Below are 21,804 nucleotides of genomic sequence, written 5' to 3'. Positions count from 1 at the left end.
TGATACAGACTACTATATGCATGCTGTTTCTATGAACTGGTTTTCATACGTATTTCATAGATTTACGTGACGATATTCATGATTGAATAAAAGGGTTACAGAATTTAAAAGTCCTATTCAAGGAAAGTGTCCGAAACTTAGCAGGTAGCATCAGATTCTACATTTCCTGCTGTTCTGGGATACAAAGCTTCTGTTTGTGCAGCAGCAATCAGTGTGTTCACTTCTATAGGACATAAACCCTGTACAGATGCCATTTCCCATTTGTTGAGGACTAAGTTGGCACACAAAAGGGGACACGGCATGTAGGCGACTGGTGAACGTATGCTCATATGTGCATACCGACGGTTATAGACAGAATTAGTGGACTGCATGTGTTCTTCTATTTTAGCTATATATATCTCCTTGCACACAATCCCAGTTACAGTCTTTCCAAAGACACGTCCAATTGATCAGGGGATGGAATATTTAAGTTGCTAACATCAAGGCAGTAACATATCATAGATGTGAAACGAGCAAGAAAATGAATAACTGTGGTCGGAAAGTTTGTGGCCAACTGTGTAAACCACTCATGTCTGAGGCTGTGCAGACCAAATGGAATATTTCATGAAAAGAACAGCTTATGGTTATACACAGACACTTACAGTAAAGCAGTATAACAGTAGTCTGTTCCAAAATCTGCTTCAGAGACCCCCAATGTTCAGAGTTTTACAAGAACCAGAGACTTTAATTCTGTATAGTAAAGAACTCTGCCAGCAGGACTCTTCTCACACACATGAAGTATGAGACACTGCTCCCCGGACTGCCCATCACCTAAACTATAAGCACCATTACTTAGTTTATAGTGCTAATAGTTTATGAAAAGGTTCCCTTTAAATGGGTTGTCTTGTTAACGGACAACATCCCTTTAATAGAGCCCCTGTAGTAAAATAATAAACTGAGCAGTATTTCTCTGTCCGCCGGGATCAGCCTCGCTGTGGTCCCGGCCTTTGTTGTGATAGCCGACATCTGAGAAAGTCAGGTGAGCGCTGCAGTGCCATCAGAGGCTGCAGTGCCATCAGAGGCTGCAGTGCCATCGTTCATTCTCCTGACATTGGTGACAGTTCAGGAACATGATTGGCTGTAGCAGTTACCCAACTTCCTGTGATATCAGCGGTCACAACAAATGCTGGGACCAGAGCAGGGCTGCAGTGCGGAGAGGAAAGTAATACTCAGTTTATTGGTTTACTGCAGGCTCTATTAAAAGGGATGTTGTCCGGTAACAGGGCAATCCCTTTAACCATGACTGGTCTATCTTGATGCTGTGTGTATCCATTATAAAAAGGGTAATCATTAACGATGAGCAAGTATACTCGCTAAGGCACTACTCGTTTGAGTAATGTGCCTTAGACGAGTATCTCCCTGCTCGTCCATAAAGATTTGGGTGCCGGCGGCGGGGAGCTGTGGGGAGGAACGGAGGGGAGATCTCCCTCTCTCCCGCCCGCTCTCCCCTTCTCCCCACCGCGACTCACCTGTCAGCCGTGGCAGCCCCCGAATCTTTATGGACGAGCAGGGAGATACTCGTCTAAGGCACATTACTCGAGCGAGTAGTGCCTTAGCGAGTATCCTTGCTCATCCTTCGTAATCATGTTTCAGCAAATAAACTTTATCTCCTATAAAAAGATAGATATCTCTTATATTTTTTTATAGATCTACCTGCTTTCATTCAGTAGGGATCTTCGTTGTGTATTTGAAGTAGATAAAAATCTGTCCATATTATGCGATCACACAGGTTCCAGGGCTCATGATAGAACACAACTCTGATAACTGTACTGTACCAGTAATCAGTCCTGCATTGGTGCATCCATCATGTGACCAGGACGTCTTTTGCTCCCAATGCAAATAAATAAAAGTTTGCGATTAAATGACATCAAAACATAGCTCTGTATGTCATTTAATAGAAACCTTTCTTACCATTTGCATACATACCGTGTGATCACATACTACATACTATCTTCAAGTTAACAGTGAAGATTTCTACTAAATGAAAGTAAGTAGATAAAGGAAAAAAGAAAAAAAAAGAAAGAATATAGAAATCACATTGAAAAATTGGATAAACTTAATAATAGAAAGAGTAACATTTGCTGAAACTAGGATACTCCATTGACCCTTTACAATCCACTGTCTGAAGACATTAGGATTCAAGGCTGTACAGCCCTAATGTTGGAAGACGTCCGTCGGGGTTCTCTTACTGTATATTGCCAGCCTCTCTGCTGTTGGAGTCTATCCAACGTGTCACCTCATGCAGTACTGGCTTTAGCCAGCATAAAGCGCTGTTGTATAATGGCTGAAAGAGTAAGCCCCCTAGGAAAAGCAGGATACAAATTGGATTGGAAAGGGTTAAATAAATAACCAAAACCTGATTAGATTGACTTAAGGTTTGAGAAGATACCACTGTGGTCTACAAACTGTCTCTCTCCAGCCATCTACACCTCCCAACATACTGAGGGCTGTGGCTTTTGTAACAGCTGGAGAACAATAGGTTGAAGACTACAGAAAGAAAGATGGTCACTTCCAAGATTCTGTCATGTCGGCTTTCCCTTGAAATAAAAGGATGACAGTCTACATTAACAAAGTAGTTTCATGCACCGCTTCATAAAAATAGTACAAGATAAGAGTGTTGCTGGAGGGGAGGTCATCGAAGTGAAGGTCTCCTAGGAGAGTCACACAGAAGACAAACAAATTCTACTGTACCAAGTAAAATACAATATGAAGTTTGACAAAAATACTCAGATCTACGGGATTCACTTCTGCCCCAATTACACGGGCCGACTGTCGGCTGAACGATCTGCACAAGGGGGCGACATCGTGCAGAGCGCTTAGACAGCCAGATCACCCCTGAGTATCGCTCACTACTCACTGACTTAACATGCCACGTGAAACGTTTAGGCGCAGCGAGAAGTGAATGAACCAGCAATGATTTTTATGCTGGTTGAGAGTGAGTGGCAATCGAAAAGCAAACAAATGGTAAGCAATGGTTTTATATTTAGATGTAGTGGGTATCGTGCATTGTTGTTTGTTTGAACGTATTTTGCGCGATAATCATCCTGTGTTAATGGTCCTTTCGACCAGCATGATAAAAACACAGATCTAAGAAAAGGTAAGTAACCTATAAAAACCTCCAAAACAAAACCAAACCTCCCATATCACACACAAAAAAAGCAATAAAGGCAAAGATATAATAAAAACATTAATATACTATGTTAGACACAAATCATCATCATAAAAGAAAAAAAATATATACATAAATCCCCTAAAAGAGAACTGTATATAACCAATATTCACAGGTATTCCTGGCTAATGTAAACCAATTCATATACAAGGTACTATAATATTATAAAATGGCAAGAAATACAATGAAATCTTATTAAATAATCAAACAGTATATACACTAATATTTTCTTGGTTTTCAAACAGGATTCAGTAAAGTTTGTGCCAGTCATCCACGTGCCAAATGTGAAATCTATGCCAACTCTGAGCTGACATAACTTATAGCGGACATCTGCCAGTTTCTGGAGTAAAATTATAGCAAAACTGTCAGGCTGCTGCTGACACATCTCCTAACACCCCTAAGCATTGCCCACTTTTTAAGAAGTGATGGAGCCGACTCTAAACTGCAGAAACGCATGCGAAATCCGACCCGGTCACGTAGAGCCGGCCTTATAGTGAATATTTCCCCATAAAAATATATACCAACCTGCTCGGCTCCTCCTGCTCTATAACATCATGCCTGCAGTTTGGACAGCGCGTTCCAGCTGGAAAAAAACTCCATTTCAAGTGGTTGTGCCAAGATGTACAACCCCTTTGTCTTTGTCCCAGAATAGAGAGCTCTGCATTCTTAAGACCTATACACGCAACAACTCACTCAAATGATGTCTTGAGCGATAATCATTGTGTGTAAATGCTACCATTGTTTACTTTTCGTCCAAATGATAATTTTTAGGTGATAAAATCCATTGTTCAGCCAGAGAGCAGATAACAGGGACCACATGCTGCGTTCTCCACATGAGTGTTGATTACACTGTATTCAGCTTGCAGCCCCATAGCAGAACAAAGGAGCTACATACAAAGAACAGCCCACCTGTTATCTGCATACAGCTCCTGGAGGCTCATTTACATGCAAATGAAGGTGATAAGCTTCTAATGGGCATTAGTACCCATAGCAGCTTATGTAAAACGATTGCTAAAACTGTCAAGTTTCCTATCTTTTGAACAAATTTTGAGTGATCATCTTTGCATGTAAATAGACCTTTAGAGGACGGAGTCACAAGCAGGAGATGCCATATAGGTAAAACCCCTCTGAGGTTGTAAAGACAATAGAATACAAAAGATATTCTTACCAGTTTGACACAGGGCAAATATGGTTGTTTGACAATGCCATGGCATACCTAGAATATAAAATAACAGACATTAGATTATATATGCGCATATAGTTAGGTTATCTTAATACAAGTATATGACTGCTCGAGTGGGCTGCGTATGAGGTGTTGTCCATATGCAGGCATTGCGTATGGGCAACGTTTCCATATGCATCTCCACTATAAAACAGAGCAGGGAATTTAATTTAAAAAAAAAAAACAAAAAAAAAAAAAAAACACACAACACTACACGTCTGTGGCATCAGATTCCCGGGCCATGCACAGTGCCAATCGCAGCTCACACACTGTTTTCTTTTTGCTCTCTGCCAGCAGAGCACATGGGCTGTTATGTGCACAATGCTGCAGGAGACTCGTACCGTTGTACACATACGACCATGTGAATGAGCCCTAAGAAACGCACATTTGTGTGTCTCCATTTTTTCTCCCTCCCTCTCTCCATGATTTATACTGCCCATAGAAAACTATCACCCTCCTTCACTTCCTTTTACTAGAGATGAGCAGTTCTTGACAACAGGCAGTAGACAGCAAGTTAGACTGGAGACCCCTTGTGGCTGGCACTTTAGAGCCATTGTTCAGCACAAAACATTTTACGTAAATAAAGTAATTTGCACTTTTAACAGGGGTGAACAGTACCCAGCTTGGCTGTAAAGCCCATGTTAAACAGTGGATGAAGGAGAGTAGCCATCTTGGAAATAGATAGCATACAGAGCAGTATCACAGTATAGGGGACAAAGTAGTAGCAGTACTGAGAGACATGGCATAGGCAGTGTTCCCTCTGCCAGGGAAGTGGCCAGAGGCGGACTGCAAAATAGATGGCGTGAGCCATAGGCAATACTCTAGTTACTGAGAGGGCCCTGATGACCCGGGGGCCAAAGAAGATACATCAATGATGAATAAGAGAGGGGCTCTTCACACACGGAACTTCACCATGGTAGATGCTGGCAGTGCTATGAACCCAGGACAAAGACAAAGCTGCGAGACACATGAGGCTCGTTTCCAACGGACAATGTAGAGTTAACACTAAGGACTGTGATGGACGGTTGTAAGCCAAGGGCAAACAAGACTCGTTTGACTTTTCTCTTGTCCATTTTATTCAGGCATTGGCTCGTTCACTTATCATTCGGTTTAAACAATGCTTGCTCATTAGCTCACTTGCTCAACCGCTCTTTCAAACGAGAATCGGCCCGTCATAAAGAACCCTAACGTTTTAAGTATAAGAACCCTCCTGTGGAGTGAAACAAAATGCTTATTTGTGTTAACGTTTATCTTTGGAAAAAATCTTGCCTCCATCATCATCGGTCAGCTGCTACACCCTCATGTAATCTGCCACATGGATGCTTACCCGCAACACATTTCACACTTTTACTAGTGATCACATTAGCACAGGTTGTTTAGAAGGTTTGCCACCATTTAAGAGCCAAGTTCCAATGTATAAACTTGCAAATCCCCGTGATACTTCTCTATTAGGTAAAAAATTCCTAGATAGCAAGTCTATAAACTAAAGCAATGTAAATGGCAATTAAGCGCTCTCGAAATCTGCCACATCTGCCGTAACTCGTTTCTAGGGAACAGGTAGACATGATACAAAATCAAAATGTTATATATTATATACATTTTACAATGCTGCTCACCAAAGCTCAATGCAATATCTACACCACACATACACTTCATCAAGGTCTTCCCATTTCACTCAAATATATCAATCAAGTGATACCCTATCAAAATAGTTTAACATTGTAGGTGCTTGAGAAATACAATTATAAACCCCATGCAAACATTGACCATGCAAGCTCATTATCTATACTTTGGCTCATTATATGGAAGATCTAAAGATTGACGTAATCAGAACAATGTTATCAGGTCTGTGAGGTCATCTTGTTACAGAGACAAACTTTGGTTCAATTGATAACACCCTTTGGAAAAACTACAACCAGCTCCCAGATCTGCCCCATCCCACATGGTAGAAGCAAGTGGTCTTTTACTACTCAAAAGGGACTTGCATCTATAAATATTTGCTTTTTCTCCATAAGTCACCGGTGGGACTCTGCTACCCTTGTGAACTTCTCAAACTCTTGAAGGCACTTGATTTGCCCAATATAGCATTCCTGAAATAGAATTTGATGGAAAAATAAATGCCCTCTAGTACGTGCCCAAGGGATGAACCAACCTAAAAATAACAGCCTGGACTACTCATTTAGACAAGGCCATTAAACTGAGCCATCGGGAACTCCCGCCGTCCTAAACACTAAACCTAGTTTGTACCTACATGTATCATATAAAGGTCGGGCTCACATGAGCGGGTCGGATTCTGCATTCAGGGGACCCGCATCAGATTCCGGCTGTGAGCCAGTCATAAGGTTGTTTCTTGTGGATTGAGTATTATATCTTAACTGCACCACTTAATGTAGCATGTCATGTAATGAAACACATTTAAGTGGTCTGAAGTGCAAAAACCAAATCGTGCAATTGTTTGTAAAATGACATGTTCACTTTATTTTACGAATGCAGCACTTTTCCTTTCATCCAAAAGCTGGGCGGAAACCTTTTGACTAGAATGGGATCCACCCAAGGCTGTTTGGTACTGTCCAGCAGGAAAGTGAAATCCCCAGCACAGGTGTGATACACCCTTAATGTCACAGTTTGAGGGCTGGTTTTACCATGAACCATGCCCATGGGTTACTCTCAGGCCAGGTCTTTGTGTCAGGGGCGAATTCCGCAAAAATGATGAAAAGTTCTGTTCGCAGAGATCGCTGCAGAAGCAAGGAGCCAATTAGCTACCCAGCAGAGGTGGGAGAGCGTGTATAAATATATGAAGGAAGGTGGCTAATAGGTGAAATACAGAGGTAGCTCTACAGACATAGCTGTGACTAGGAGACCAGGGAGAAAAAAAAAAAATATAACTTTTTTTTTTTCCATTTGTCCATTCTTAACCAAGAAACTGTCAGGTGGCCGCATAGTGGATTTGCCCCATTGAATGGGGATAAATGTGATTGTGATTCTGAATATAAAGTCACATTAGAACTCAGAGGCTCAGCCTTGGATTTCTTCTAGGTTTGTGACATATCCATGTTAGAAGGATCAAACACAAATCGGCCACTTTTACTGGCATGTGAACATGCCTCGAGGATAATTCTGTTTAGTTCAGTGCAACCCAATATCCTGCAATGTTGATCCAGAGGAAGGACCCTCACCCCCATAAAATGAGAAGCCAAAGTTCCTCATTAGCCCTCTGGACTAAAAAAATCTAGCACAATCTCTACAATACAAACACCCATATTCAGAAATATCATAACTAACATGTATTATTTACACTTACGCATATCTAACCTCACAACCCCTGACAGAGTGCATGTGGAAGACCGGTCTCTAAGGCATGCTTAACCCTTTCTAATCCACTGTCTGACCTCTGAAGACATTATGATTTAAGGCTGTACAGCTCCAATGTTGGAAGACGTCAGTCGGGGTTCTCTTACTGTATATTGCCAGCTTCTCTGCTGTCGGGGCCTGTACAACGTGTCACCTCATGCTTTAGCCAGCATATAGCGCTGTTGTATAACGGCAGAAAAAGAGTAAGCCCCCTAGGAAAACCAGGATACAAATTGGATTGGAAAGGGTTAATCCTTCGTTCCTGGGAGAAAAGGTTTAGTCCCCATTCTCGGAAAAACAATTATAGATTTTGTTCAATACAGCTGTATGAGGTTTTGTGGGACAAGTTGTACTTTATGCAAGTGCCATTTTCATAAATCCATAAAACATTAGCATTTAATTTTTAATCTTGCCAAAAATGCTGAAAAAGCATTCTCTTTTTACGGCACATAACGATCAAGTTAAATTATACTACAAATATATATAATTTTGGGGGGGGGGGGGGGGGGCGCATATATCTATAAAACAGACAATTGTTGAAAGGCATAGCCAAGTCAGTCCTAAAAACAGAAATTGTGGTCATAGAACATGGTTCCTCCATTGACCCTGGGTTGCACATCCATACCAGGTATGGGCTTTGAATAAATCACACAAGTAAAGGGCATCTGCCGATAGTTGCTCCCTTTGGCTACCCTGATCAGCATTGATCGAGGCACTAGAAAGGTTAAACAGCAGAGATCAGAGCAGGGCAGCAGCTTATAGCAGGGGTCCCCAACTCCAGTCTTCAGGGACCACCAACAGGTCATGTTTTCAGGATATCCAATGGTGAGAACACCTGTGGCAATGTCTGAGGCACTGACAATAATTACATCACCTGTGCAATACTGAGGAAATCCTGAAAACATGAACTGCTGGCGGTCCCTGAGGACTGGAGTTGGGGAACACTGACTTATAGCACAGGTTCACTTGGTTCCTAGACGAATGCGCCAACAATACCTGCTGCTCAGAATGAGCATACTCGTCCTGTGTTGTCAAGCAGCTAAAACACCCTGCAGTTGAGGTATTACAACACACCTTTTACTCAATTAGAATCCTAGACCTCAGAAGTGATTGGCGTATGAGTGGATGTCAGTGTTTTGCATCTGTGAATTTTTCCCATAACGATGTGGCCATCCTGGCATTTTAAACGTGGCCTATCAGTTTGTATGGCGTTTTTCAGTGATATGTTGGGGATTTCATATTGTGAAAGTATCAAGATGAGCTGTGTGTTACACTTGTTATTCAAGGGTTAATATAGAGCTTACTCTGAAGCTCATAAATGCATAGAGTTTCCTGAAGATCATATTTGGTCATTGTATCCGCATTCTTTTACTAAGATAATATAAGCAAACATCACATTATTCATTCGACAGTTTCGGACTTTGTAATAGTTTGCTGCGTTTAGGGAGTTGGTCTATTATGACTGGATAATATACCTTTTTTTTGTTCTGCTGTGCACTAAATATAAAGTTAACACTGGGCTGGTCTCTCAGAAAGAGCACAGTGGTGACTTCACAAGGCTGAGGTCTCTTGTCCTGTCTCCAATGATCATTAATTTGGACACTCAGAAAGAACTCCGATCCCAGTAGCCTTATTGACCATTTTAAGATTTAAAAGCGAATGCCAACAATATCATATTCAGGGATTTGATTTTGAATGTTAAAATAAATAAATAAAATAAAAAAATAGGTGATTATACCTACCCAATAATCGAGTTTCCAGCAGTCTCCACAACAGCACCACTTGATAGCCTTGCAAATTGAGGCCCATCGATCCACAAAGTTCCCCAGCCTCGCCCCCACTGGGATGGCGTCAGGGTTTTTGTTTTGTTGGGTCCCCCTGGTGGGGGTTGTAGAGAAAATTCCTCCCTCTACTCCCCTTGGGGTAACTCCAGCAGCCTGTCTTGCCCTTGCCCCATATGACTCGGACTGCTGCGCTGGGGCCCGAAAAAGGCCTTTCCCTTCTGTTTGTCCTCCGGGAATCCCTTCTTCTTGTTGGATTCCTGCGAGGATTTTGGTCGAGATCTGGGCCAAAGAGAAACTGGCCATAAAATGGAAGCGAGCACAATTTGTTTTTTGAGGCTAAATCGCCTGACCAGGATTTTAGCCATAAAACTCTTCTGGCTGAATTGGACAGGGCTGTCGCCTTTGCTGAGAGCTTTACCATCTTCGCCGACGCGTCTGCCAGAAAATTTGTGGCCATTTTTAGAATAGGGAGAGAATTTATAATTTGCTCCCTTGATGTCTTGTTAGTTATGTGAAGCTCCAGCCATACTCCTAGGGTCCTGGCCACACATGTGGCTGCAACTCCTGGTCTGAGGGTACTGGCTGCTGCTTCCCAAGATCTTTTCAGGAGGCCCTTGGCCTTCCGATCCATCGGATCTCTTAGCTGCGTGGCGTCCTCAAAGGGCAGGGTTGTCCTTTTCGCCGCTTTAGCCACTGGGACATCCACTCTGGGTATCTCTTCCCAGCTTGCACACACCTCTTCCTCGAACAGGTATCGCCTTTTAACCCCCCTGGAGGAGAAGGATCCTGCATTGTTTTTTTTTTCCATTCCTTCTGGATCAGCTTGGAAATGTTACTATGGACTGAGAAGGTATGTCTCCGTCTTTCCCCTAATCCCCCGAAAATCTTGTCCTGGATTGTATGCGGCTCTCCAGGTTACTCCAATTTGAGGGTGGCCCTGACCGATTTAATGAGCTCCACTAAGTTCTCCTGATGAAATATAAATTTTTTGTACTCTTCATCTGAGGACTCTTCGGGCGCTGGTTCTTCCAGCTCTGTCCCGATTGAGCTTCTTTCAGAGTCTCAATATTCCTCTGGGTTATACGACTTTTTCTGCCATTTAGCCTTGGATGCCCCCGCTGGCGGCGCCAATTGCGATGTCAGAGCTGATTGCACTTCCTCCTTGACCAGCTTCCTGACCTCTTCTAGGAATCCCCCCCGATTCCTCTTTAACCAGCCTGGCTATGCATGCCTTGCATAGAGGCCTCTCATACGTAGCTGGCAGTCTCGATCCGCACTTTTTTTGGTTTCGTTCTGGGAGGGGCGTATTTTTTATCCCCCTGGCAGACAGAGTTTTTTGCGGATAAGGATGCAGTACTCCAACATTACACATTGGATTTTACATAAAAAATTTTTGCCCCACTGGCTACTTACGGCCCCCACTATAGCTGAAGACTCAGCGATGTCCAGTGCTGGAGCACTCATTGACAACTAGTGCTGTAGACACTTGGGAGCAATACAAGCCAGCTTAAAAGCAATGGCTTTCCTGTCCTGTAGATCTTCTCTCAGGCTGCTTTTTCAAATTTGGCGCCTCCACGCCAAGCCCCGCCCGCTCCTTGCATCCCTCGACGCCAACATCATCGCGTCAGTCATGTGTCACGGCGCCCGTCCCCTCCAGGGCGCGCCAAAGGGACTCAGAGCTCCGCGCCAGGTCCTAAGCACCAGAGCAGACGGAGGACGACTGAGGCCCTCGCTTTGTACCCACATGGGCCGCCGCAGGAGGAACCTGGTCCGGGGGTACCACCCCATCTGGCGTTCCGTATGATATGCACCTAGAATACTAAGGAGAAACAGATTGGTCCAAACCCAGTCACTTTGATGATGGTTCGTAGATAGTAACGTATGCTATGTAATGTTTTTTTTTGGCTTTTTTTTTCTACAACACACAATAAGAGAAAACCTCTAATAAAAGAAAACTAAAACCCATTTAAGAAAGGCACACAAGAGGTGGAGCAATTTCAAAACAATGTGAGGGAGGGCCAAGAAAAAGATATGCAGGAGAAACAGTGTCTCCATGCTGATTATTTAAATCCAGGAGCTGGAGACTAATGACCCACCTGGTTCTATTGTAAATTGCACATACCTTGATTTAATCACCCACAAGACAGACCTTAGAGCTTATTAGCATCCTATAATTAAAATTCAATTATGCAAAAATATATTATTGTGTCCCTGGAATGAGGTCTTGTAAAAACTGACCTCAAGTCATTTGCACAGAATTTCAGTACACTTCCTTCTTTACTATATACTAATCATAGGAACAGATAAATGGTTCTCACTGTACAGACCGACCCACTTTCCATATATACAATCCATGCACCACATTTGCCGCCATCCTCCCTCCTCCCAGACTGAACATGCTATATGCCTAGGCTTCATGGCTATGTTGTGCCAATTGTACACTCCATAGATATAAGCACTCTTATACTGCATAGTTAATTGTAACAATACCCCATCATATACAATCTCAACCCTAATGGATAGGATTGGGATTTAGTCCATTACACTGAGATACATTCTGACTTTATATATCAGCTAGCTTGCAAAGTTCTCAATTACACATTGTTGCACCATACAGATAACTGCACTTCCAGTATCACATGGTATAACAGCATTGAAAAGTTAAAAAAAAAAAAAAAAAAAAAAACTTTTGAAAGTATGCTTAGAAATGGGACAGTTACAATATTTAGAAAGGCCTTTTACTCAACATTCTTCCCCAGTAGTCTGTCTAGTATGGTTAAAACCACTGATGGGTTCCCTTCAAGTCCTTTGTGAGAAAAGTGCATTATAAATGCTCGTTTTGTTGTCCTAAGACATGAATTAACCCCTTTATCACTGTAGACCACCATAGACGCTGTCATTAATCCCTTCACTCCTTATGGAATGTTTGTATTAGTTGGCAGTAAAGCTGTTAATGCTAATAACCTTTTCAAGCCCATCAGGCCGATTTCATAGGGTCGAAAATATCGCACGAGTTGTACGTTGAGAGACGCACAAAACTCGCTTGAATATGAACTCCATTCTTTTGAATGGAGTCATACATGAGTGTTTTCCCTCACTGCAATGCGGCAAGGAAAAAAAAACAAAACAAAAAAAAACCCCGCTGCATGTTCTATTTTTTGTGTTTCTCAGCACACACCACCCATCGATCTCAATGGTACCTTAAATATATTGCACAGCTCTTCCATGCAACTACAATGCGAGGTTTCCCATTGAAATCAATGGGAAACACTTCCAATTCTCTATTGCGTGTGACACGCACACAAGAGGATCAGAATTTCACAGAAGGGATGAGAGGAGATTTTGCATGAAAATCACCTCACATCTGCGGGCAAAATGCAGGTTGCCAAGTGTGATAGCGGGCCGAGAAACTCTGCCCGATATTGCGCTCCCCCATGTGTAGGTAGCCTCCGGGATAAAAAAGGTTTAAACTGTAAATTACTCTGGACCACCATGAATGACATCATGAATGGGGTTCAGTCGTAAACTAATTATGGCCTATCCGTCGCATAGGCAATCAATAGTAGATCAGCAAGGGGCTTCTGTCAGGGACTTCTGCTGATCAGTTGTTTGCCGAGTCAGTGCCTTCATACACGGAGCTGATTTTTGCAGGAAACAGACAGCTCTGTTCCCACTGCAGTGGCCATGCTCGATATTCTAGGCAAAGTTACCATTCACTTCAATGAGAACTTGGTCTGCAATACCAAGCCTGGCCACTGCAGAAGGAATGGAGCTGTCTGCTTCCTGTAGACATCAGCTCGGTGTATGAATACACTGGCTCGGCAAAAAGACTATCTTCAGAGATCTCTGGTAATCTACCATTTATGGTCTATCCTGTACGTACCTCATTACTAAAGAAAAGCTCTGCCACAGATTACATGTCGGAATGCAGAAGGGCCAAGATAATTGCTGAAATCAAGGGTTCTAGAAAAGTTTTTCTGGCCTTTCTGCATTTCAGCAGTGGTGAGTAGCAGTCACGTTTTCGTGCAAAGTGATACAGCGGTTCACAATTTTGACCTCCATTGACCACTAGTGTTTATACAGCTGCTTTGAAACGCAGTTTATTCATTAGGAACTCTACAGACTTTAAAGCAACAGTCATTAGCCTGGTTATATACGTCTATGTATACAATTACACAAAAGCAAGGGCTCAGGCAATGTAGATGCTACCAATAAGGCATCTGGTGACCTTGCTGCTCCAGATGTATTTAACATGGGAATTTGCCATCTCCTGCTGAAGACAATATCTGACATTTGTAAAATGTCAAGAATGGTTGTTCCACAATGCCTCCTGTCTGCAGTGCACTAACTGTTTATGAATGCTTATATAGCAACAGTGGAGGATGCCTGGAGGAATATGAAAACTTCAGGAAAATATATTGTCATGCTCCATCGCGGTGAAATGTGGACAAGCCTGCATAATATTAACCTTTAGAACTTAATATGGAATTAAACTGTTGGAGGAGTCGCACAACTAGCCACTATTTTACCACTAGAATCTGGGGCTTCTTATGAAGGCTCATTTACACAGAGCAATGATTGCTCAAAATTTGCTCAAACAGTTTGAATGACAGTTTTCAGCGATCATCTTCGCTTAACTCCAAGCAGCTAATTAGCGACTTAGAGTTATGCAGGCTGAGTGGGTTACCGCTGTGATAGTGATAGCTCCGAGAACAATGCAGCTGTTTTGTATATGCAAACAGCTGCATTGTTCTAGCTGCTTTCAGCTGGTGTCCCGCTGATAACTGCCAGTGGGATACCGGCTGAAAGAATGCCATCAGCACTGCCCGATAAGAGTCACTCATTTCTAGCTGGCTAGAAACGAGCAGTGAACGAACAGTGCACAATGGTCGCGAGTTTAGACGCAACGATTATAGCTCAAAAGACAGCTTTTTTTCCCCCACTCCGAATAAATAATTATACATTTACTAGTATCCACATGTAAACGCCATGAGCCACATACACACGCTCTCAATAAAAAGCAATCCCTCCCCTAAAAGGAGTTGTCGGAATCGAATGAAACTTTCTCTGTGCGATTGTAATGTTGATATAAATTAGGGATTACAAGATCAAGGCAAAAGCATTTATTGCAGGAAACTGAACACTAGAACGGAGGCTCTGGTACCCTGTTGGGCCACCTGTACCTTGTTGTACAGCCTCTAGCTTGGCTACAAGATGTGATACGGCTGGGCATGGAGGCTCTAGTACCCTGTTGTACTGCCTCTAGCTTGGCTACAAGATGTGATATGGGCGGGCATGGAGGTTCTAGTACCCCGTTAGGCCACCTATAGCTTGGATACAAGATGCAATATGGTCGGCGATTGAGGCGTACAGGTTCCATATGGTATTCTGCAGCATATCGCTGCACATGTGCTGTAACTGAGCCTGTGGATCACGCAAACTGATGGGCTGTTGAAGTTGGTGTCCCAGATGGTCCCATACATGTTCTTTTGGCAAAATGTTGTGGGGATATACCTCTGACCCCCTTGTGTGTGTGGCCAAGCATTATTCTGCTGCCTCTTGGAAGCCTCCATGAGAGGAAAACCTGTGGCTGCAGGATGTCCTGCACATATCGCTGAGCTGTCATTGTCCCTCGTACCACTACTAGGGGTAACTAAGTGTCGGATTTAGGTGCTTACCCCGAAGAGGAGTCGTCAGTTCCCAAACTTAACCTGGATTCGTCACTGAAGATGACCCAGTTCCACTCCATAGCAGTCCAGCTTCACCATTCATGATACCACCTCAAAACAGAGGCGATGATGGGTTTGTCTCAAAGGCAATACACGTAATGGGTGCCATGAGACCAAAATGTCCTTCAGCCAAGCACCTGGAAATGGTTCTGACAGACATAGGGGCGTAACGATGGCACCACCTGTCACTGGATGGTGGACAACAAAAATCAGTTGGAGCTGCTTGTACTTGTTGGACGACCAGATGATCCTCTCTACTGGTGGTCTGTCGAGGGCATTCTGAGCCCGGTTGCCTTGTGTGCCCTCACACATCTGCTGGTCACAACACCTAACATTCTGGTCAGAGTGGCCCAGGTGGGGGACAATTCATCAACACAACCATCCAGCTTCTCATATCCCAATAATGCGCCCCTCTCAGACTCTGGTAATGATGTGAAATCTCTTCTCTGCGTCGAAGTAGTGTCTCGTGATCAACAAGCTCCACACAAGTGGAAAAAGAGGTCACTACACACAAGGAGCCTCTGAGAGCCTTTTACAGGCCAAGGGTGGAACCACTTTTAGGGCCTCAGGTGACAAGACTGTTCATCCAATCACCACATCATTTACATACCTGCAAGCCGAGTTTTGCAGCAAAATGACAACCTCTTCTAGGGGCTGGATTTGTTTTTTTTCCCCTTACAAAAAATATTAATAATGTATATACAGCAACTGTGTCCAAGTTCATCTTGGTTAAGCATGTAAGGCAAGTGGGCGAGAGGATGCCAAACTTGCACACAGTGTGATCTGTCTGTGCCTAGCCCACAGTAACTGTTAGTGTCAATTACTAATGCAAGATCTCCATCTCACATACATTTATTACTCAAAAGTATGGTTGGAAAAGAAAATTAAATATATATAACCTAAGTAACATGAATTTCAAGAGTTTTTCCAAAGTTTTTTTTTCCTACCAGCATTTTTGGTGGAGCTCATTTTGTAAATAAGGTTTTTCTACATCAAGAAAATAAAAATGTAACAAGCCAACAGAATCTGTCATACCCATAGCAAAGAAGGGAAAAAAAAAATCTACAGTATATCTGTACTAATGAGCAAATCCGGAACAGAGGCCGTAACAACTTCAGCACATCCTGGTCTCTTTAAGGATATGAGCTTACACTACAAAACCTGGAAGCGGTCCAGCTCTCCGCCAACACATTACCAGTTTTCCCCATTTAGATGTACAAGATGCTTTTCTGCTGAGTTCAAGACAAGGCTAAATAGCAATCAGGGAATCCTATGACTCAAGTAATGGATGCGTAAGACACTTTTTCAACAACGAAATCCAGTCAATAGTGGCTGGAATCACAGAACATCAATTAAGTAAACAATTCACTAGACAAGAATACAGAACATGATCTACAGAGATATGGGATCAGATATTTTATGAAGGTAGACCTGTAGCTACGGATGATTTCAGTCGTGCCCTACGAGTCAGAATACTGCACTTGTCCATTATTACAGTTCAGTGCCTTTTTCTAGTCGACTACACTATTCTGTACTCCAAATATAACAGAAACAATGAAGAACCTTGTAAAGCAGACACCAAAGCGGTATCCTATTCAAAATAGAGGTGAATGGGCCCGCTCATTCATTCCGTCATTGCGCAGTTTCCAGCAGCCGTTATGGAACCGCCGAACGTAGTTACATGGAGAGCGTTCACATCGTGTTACTGTACATACAAAGTCTTATATTGCTGAAGAACTTTGGTCCGCTCTTGTTTGCAGAATTGTTTTAATTCCGCTAAATTGGAGAGTTTGAGAATTAACTGCTCATTTAACTCTTAAAGGCCACGGCCAAATTTTTTTGCCCTTTTCATTTTTGTTTTCTCATCCCCACTTTCAAAAAAAATCATAACTTATTTTTCCATTGACATAACTGTTCTTTCTTGCAGGATAAGTTTTATTTTTCAATGGTACCATTTGAAGTATTGTATAATATACTGAACAACCTTTAAGCCAGTCAGAGATGGACCCACTTGTGTCTTTTAGGTCGTTGTCCAGTATAACTCAACTGCACTTGAGCTTTAAGTCTGATGGGCAGACAGTTTCCTGCTCCTTATCAGAAAAGCCTGAAGAATTCATGGTTTCAACCATTCTGACAAGTCATCCAGGTCCTACAGAAACAAAGCAGTCGGAGACATCATCACGTTTAAGTACTGGTATGAGCTTCTTGGTGCAGAAAGCAGAGTTTGCTTTCTGACATCTATCATTGGACCCAGGTCTTGCAAAAAGCATCAACTCCTCAATCGACATAACATTGTCCCAAAACTTGGGAGCTCTAGATGTTTTTTGGCAAGTCAAAGTGAGCCTTTAAGGTTGTTTTTGGTCAACAGTGGTTAACACTTTGCAACTCTCATGGATGAAATTTTTTCGCAGTCTCTTACTGTGGAATTGTGTACACTGACCTTAACTGAGGCCTAAAGTTCCTTACATGCCCACCTGGGTTCTTTTGTGAGTCAATGTGCTCTTGGTGAAATTTTGGTATTCCAGCCACTCCTGGGAAGGATCATCACCGTTCCAACTTTCCTCTATCTGTAGATAATGGTTCTCATGGTGTTTCACTGGAGTCCCAGCACCTTAGCAATTTCTTTGTAAGGCTGGTTTCACATCTGTGTTGGAACCTCCAGTCGGAGGTTCTGCTGCAGATCAAGCTCAAAATACCGGAAGAAAAAAGTTCTGCAAGCAGTGCTTTGTCTTCCATGCAAAAGCTTGGCAGCTGAGCGGAAACAGAATGGACCCCATTAGTCAATGGGGTCTGTTCAGCGCTGTTCGATTTGTCCCGAGATGCATCCATTCAGCTACAGAGATTCCCTTTTCCTGCTCCCTGAATGGAGCAGGAAAAGGGGAACCCCAAGTGCAGATGTGAAGCCATTCTAACACTTTTCATACTGATAGATTTCAATTACTTCGTTTTGCATCGGTGTTTGAAGCTCAAAAAGCAGAACAGTTCTAGTCTGCTTCACAATGCCAGTCCGGTTCTATAAAAGTGATGATTAGATGCAGCAGGTCTGGCAGCAATCATATGGTTAGTGAAACTGAACCCAATTGTTATTTGAAATTTGGTTAACTGGTTGAGTTATAGCTAAGATGACAAATCCTTTTCTACACAGAGCCAGGTAGGACTGAACAGCACCTTTCCTTCAATAAATGAGGTCATTTAAAGATGGCATTTTTGGGGGTTATCTTTGTCTAATAAAAGTAGCTTGTTGAATTGAAACATTTAAGTGTGACAAATATGCAAAAATAGATGAAGTTAGGAAGTGGGCAAAAACTTTTTCACAGCTCTGTATACAAATACACAACTCTGCATCTACTATAACTAAGATACTAGATGGTCCGATTGGCCCTCTAAGGACTCCTGTCCATGGGCGAATGTTCACTGTGTACCCAACGGCGATAATCAGGCTGCGGGGAACGCAGTGAACACTTGCACAGCACCCCCCACCCCCCCCCCCCGTCCTCCTCCGTTCGTGGCTGGCAAATCACAGCATGCTGCGAATTGCCGTGAGTCTCCGCATTGAACTTATCTGTCAGATAGGCTCACCGCGGAGATCCATCAGCTGGCACCTGCTCCCCTGCGGCGGCGAACCGGTTTCGTTGTCAGCATTCTGCTGCAGCCTTCTCTCCCCATAGAGGCCGCTGCGGAAAAGAGAAAATAATTGACATGCTGCAGAACTGAATTCCGCGCCGCATGTCAGTTTTGTGGCGGCTTGGCCGCAGTGTGTGGACAAGATTTTTGCAGAATCCCGTCCACTTTGCTGGCTAGCCCTGGGATCATGAGCCACGGGCAGAATTGCCGGGTGGACTTTCCGCACAGAAATTCCGCTCCGTGTGAACCAAGCCTGAAGGATGCAAAAACTGTTGTATAAACCTTCTTAGCTAGTCAAACATGTGATTGTCAAAGCCTTTTCTTCATTCATCACTCAAGAAATTCCAGAGATAGACACATTGCGTGCAAGGACATTTATAAGCTTTTATGAAGTGCCAAAGTCTGATCTGAAGGAAGCCGCAGGCCTCTCCTAGAGAGCAGAGACTGTCAGAGATTGTATTAGAGAACTATTAGCCTGTGTTGCTATCCAGAATACTCAAGTCATTTACTTGCACAAGTTATTAGAGGTGAGAGTCATCAGGGGTTCAGCCGCCTGCAGCTTCACAAGGGTGGATTGCACATGACTTTCTTCCTTATTCGGGCCCCTTCCTATAAACGAGTTCAATAAAAGCAAGAGAAGAAGAAAAAAGAAAAAAGACACAATCTATCTTCTGTAGCGAAACGTCAACAATCCCAAAACAGATTTCCATGAAATTTGAAGTGGGAACAGGAGTCCAACCCATCGTTACAGCTAACTTAGAAAACGTTCCTGTTTTCCTTTAATTAAATCTAATTTTTTCCAATCCTAGTTTTTCAACTAAGCTGGACTTTAGGCAGTCTCGCTGGGGCTTGGAAGATATATACACATAACAGATCCTTAAGGAGGTCAGGTTGTGATGGAGAAGGCTTACAGCTCTTCCCTGAGCAGCTATGGGGTTAAAGGCAGTCTAGCCCATACCACAGCATGCCCAGTCTAGACATGAGTCATGGGAGTGTACCAGCCTCTTGTATGTCCATGCCTGGGCATATCTTATGGTCATCATGACCACCAGGCTTTCTCAGGAATTACTATTGACCACATCTACAAACAATCACAGACAGACATGTAGAGTCTATATGCAACGCCCCCCCCCCCCTCTCCCCTATTAGAGAGTGGTCCAAAACTATATAGTTCGGGCATGCAGTTTAAAGCTTTGGATAACACATCTTAAAGAGTGCAACTTGAACTTGTAAGCAAGCACAGTATTATTTTATCTACACCTCTGTTGCTCTGCCCATTTGGTGTCACTGGCACTGTACGTTACTTGCAGAAGGAGGCTAAAACAAACTCTGGTACCATTATAGTGTCCCACTGGCAGAACCACCTGTAGTTGCACCCCGGCTTCTTCTAACTTGAGCATGCTTTCACTCAGTCCAAGTTTCGTTTGGGCCTTTGAAGAGGCCGGCGATCACCCGTCTTTACCATTATGCTGAAGTTTCTTAGAGCTTTTAGGAGCTCTGTCAGCAACATGCAGCCACTGACTCTAGACAACAGTTCTTCTTGGACACTGCGGCTCTCAGTTTCTGCCACAAGTGTGGATAAATGGGAGAAAAAGGACTAATTTCCAGCAACTTTGAGAAGTTGGAAAAGGCTGAGGCCTTTGCTCAAAGTTCAACAGCTACACCAATGAACTGGCCATAGCTCAAGAATCCTCATCAGCATCAGGTTTTACCTTACATGACAAACAGAGGAGAAATGTAATATGTTGTATGTAGATAACCTTTTGTTACCATTACCAACCAAGGAAGCTCTCCAAAAACAACCTGTAAATTATGGAGAAATTCACCACTAAATGGCCACTACCTATCAATTCAAAGAAACCCAACTTTGAGGTGTTCCAGAGGAGGAGTAAAAAAAAAATATCCAAGCATGCTTCCTTAATGCTAATTGTCTACCTACTTACAACAACCAACAGGTACAGCTACCTGTGCCCAGTGAGCAGACTGTGTGACCAGGCGGCCTTGGAGAATAAAGCCCGATTCATGCCGCGATGTCCCAGATATTAAATAGTCATGAACGCTCAACTTCAGGAAACCCCGATCTCTTTCCAGACTTCACTTTCATGCAGGCAAGAGATAAACTATACATCCTACTGGATGAATATGAACACACACAAGCCATAGCAGCACAATATGTTAGTTCATGCCATAGAGTAAGAGGACATGATTTTTGTGAGGTCTTTCAGATCCTGGGCCTCTCTCACCAACAGCAATGTCTTGGCTTCTCCTCAGGCTTCAGTCCCTGTCTCAACCCACGAACATGCTCCTCAGGGCTGATTAGGCCCAGACCTGCATTCTCCCACAGCACCTCCTTACAGAGAAAGTACAAACGAGTAGCAGAAGGGAAAGTACATAATTCACAGCAAGATCATATAGTACATGCCATAGAGTTGGCCATGCTGAAGTTTCATGGTCCACATAGAAGGTAACACCAACTTAGGTTTCTCTCTCTTTTTTTTATGACTGGAGTGAGTTAGGATTCCAGTTCAGTAAGTTATAAGACATGTGGGAGGTGGGGGTTGGGATGATCCAAAAAAAAACAACAAAAAAAAACACTTTAAATATAGAAGTGTGGTGACTCAAGACGGGTGAATATAGGCAGTTTCATCATTTGTACAACGACCAGTTGTATTTTAAATGGAAATACCCTGGAAAACCCCTTTAAGCAAGAAAGGGAAAAACACTTCTAAAGTCTGAGTTTCTTAAGCGCCTGAAACAAACGGTCTTGTGAAAATTTGGCAGAGAAGAGCAGGATCAATTTATTTTGGATGGGTACCGACTTTGGAAGGTTTTTGCTTGACGAAAGACTGCCAAAGATTATATTGATCTGAAATGTATGAAAAAGAA

General features: G+C 43.0%; 1 protein-coding gene across 1 annotated transcript in view; it reads right to left on the bottom strand.

Annotated features, from left to right (window-relative positions):
• The window catches only part of LOC136625926 (transmembrane protein 150A-like), a 102,311-nt gene that overhangs the window by 63,778 nt on the left and 16,729 nt on the right, over positions 1–21,804 (bottom strand). The window contains exon 2 of the mRNA XM_066600533.1: positions 4,377–4,424. Within this exon, the coding sequence (XP_066456630.1) occupies positions 4,377–4,424 (48 nt within the window). The remainder of the gene's footprint in view (positions 1–4,376; positions 4,425–21,804) is intronic.

This window comes from Eleutherodactylus coqui, chromosome 4, assembly GCF_035609145.1.
Source record: "Eleutherodactylus coqui strain aEleCoq1 chromosome 4, aEleCoq1.hap1, whole genome shotgun sequence".
NCBI classification, from domain to species: Eukaryota; Metazoa; Chordata; class Amphibia; order Anura; family Eleutherodactylidae; genus Eleutherodactylus; species Eleutherodactylus coqui.
Note: the sequence above shows the minus strand (reverse complement) of the source record. Positions and strands in the feature narration are given on the sequence as shown.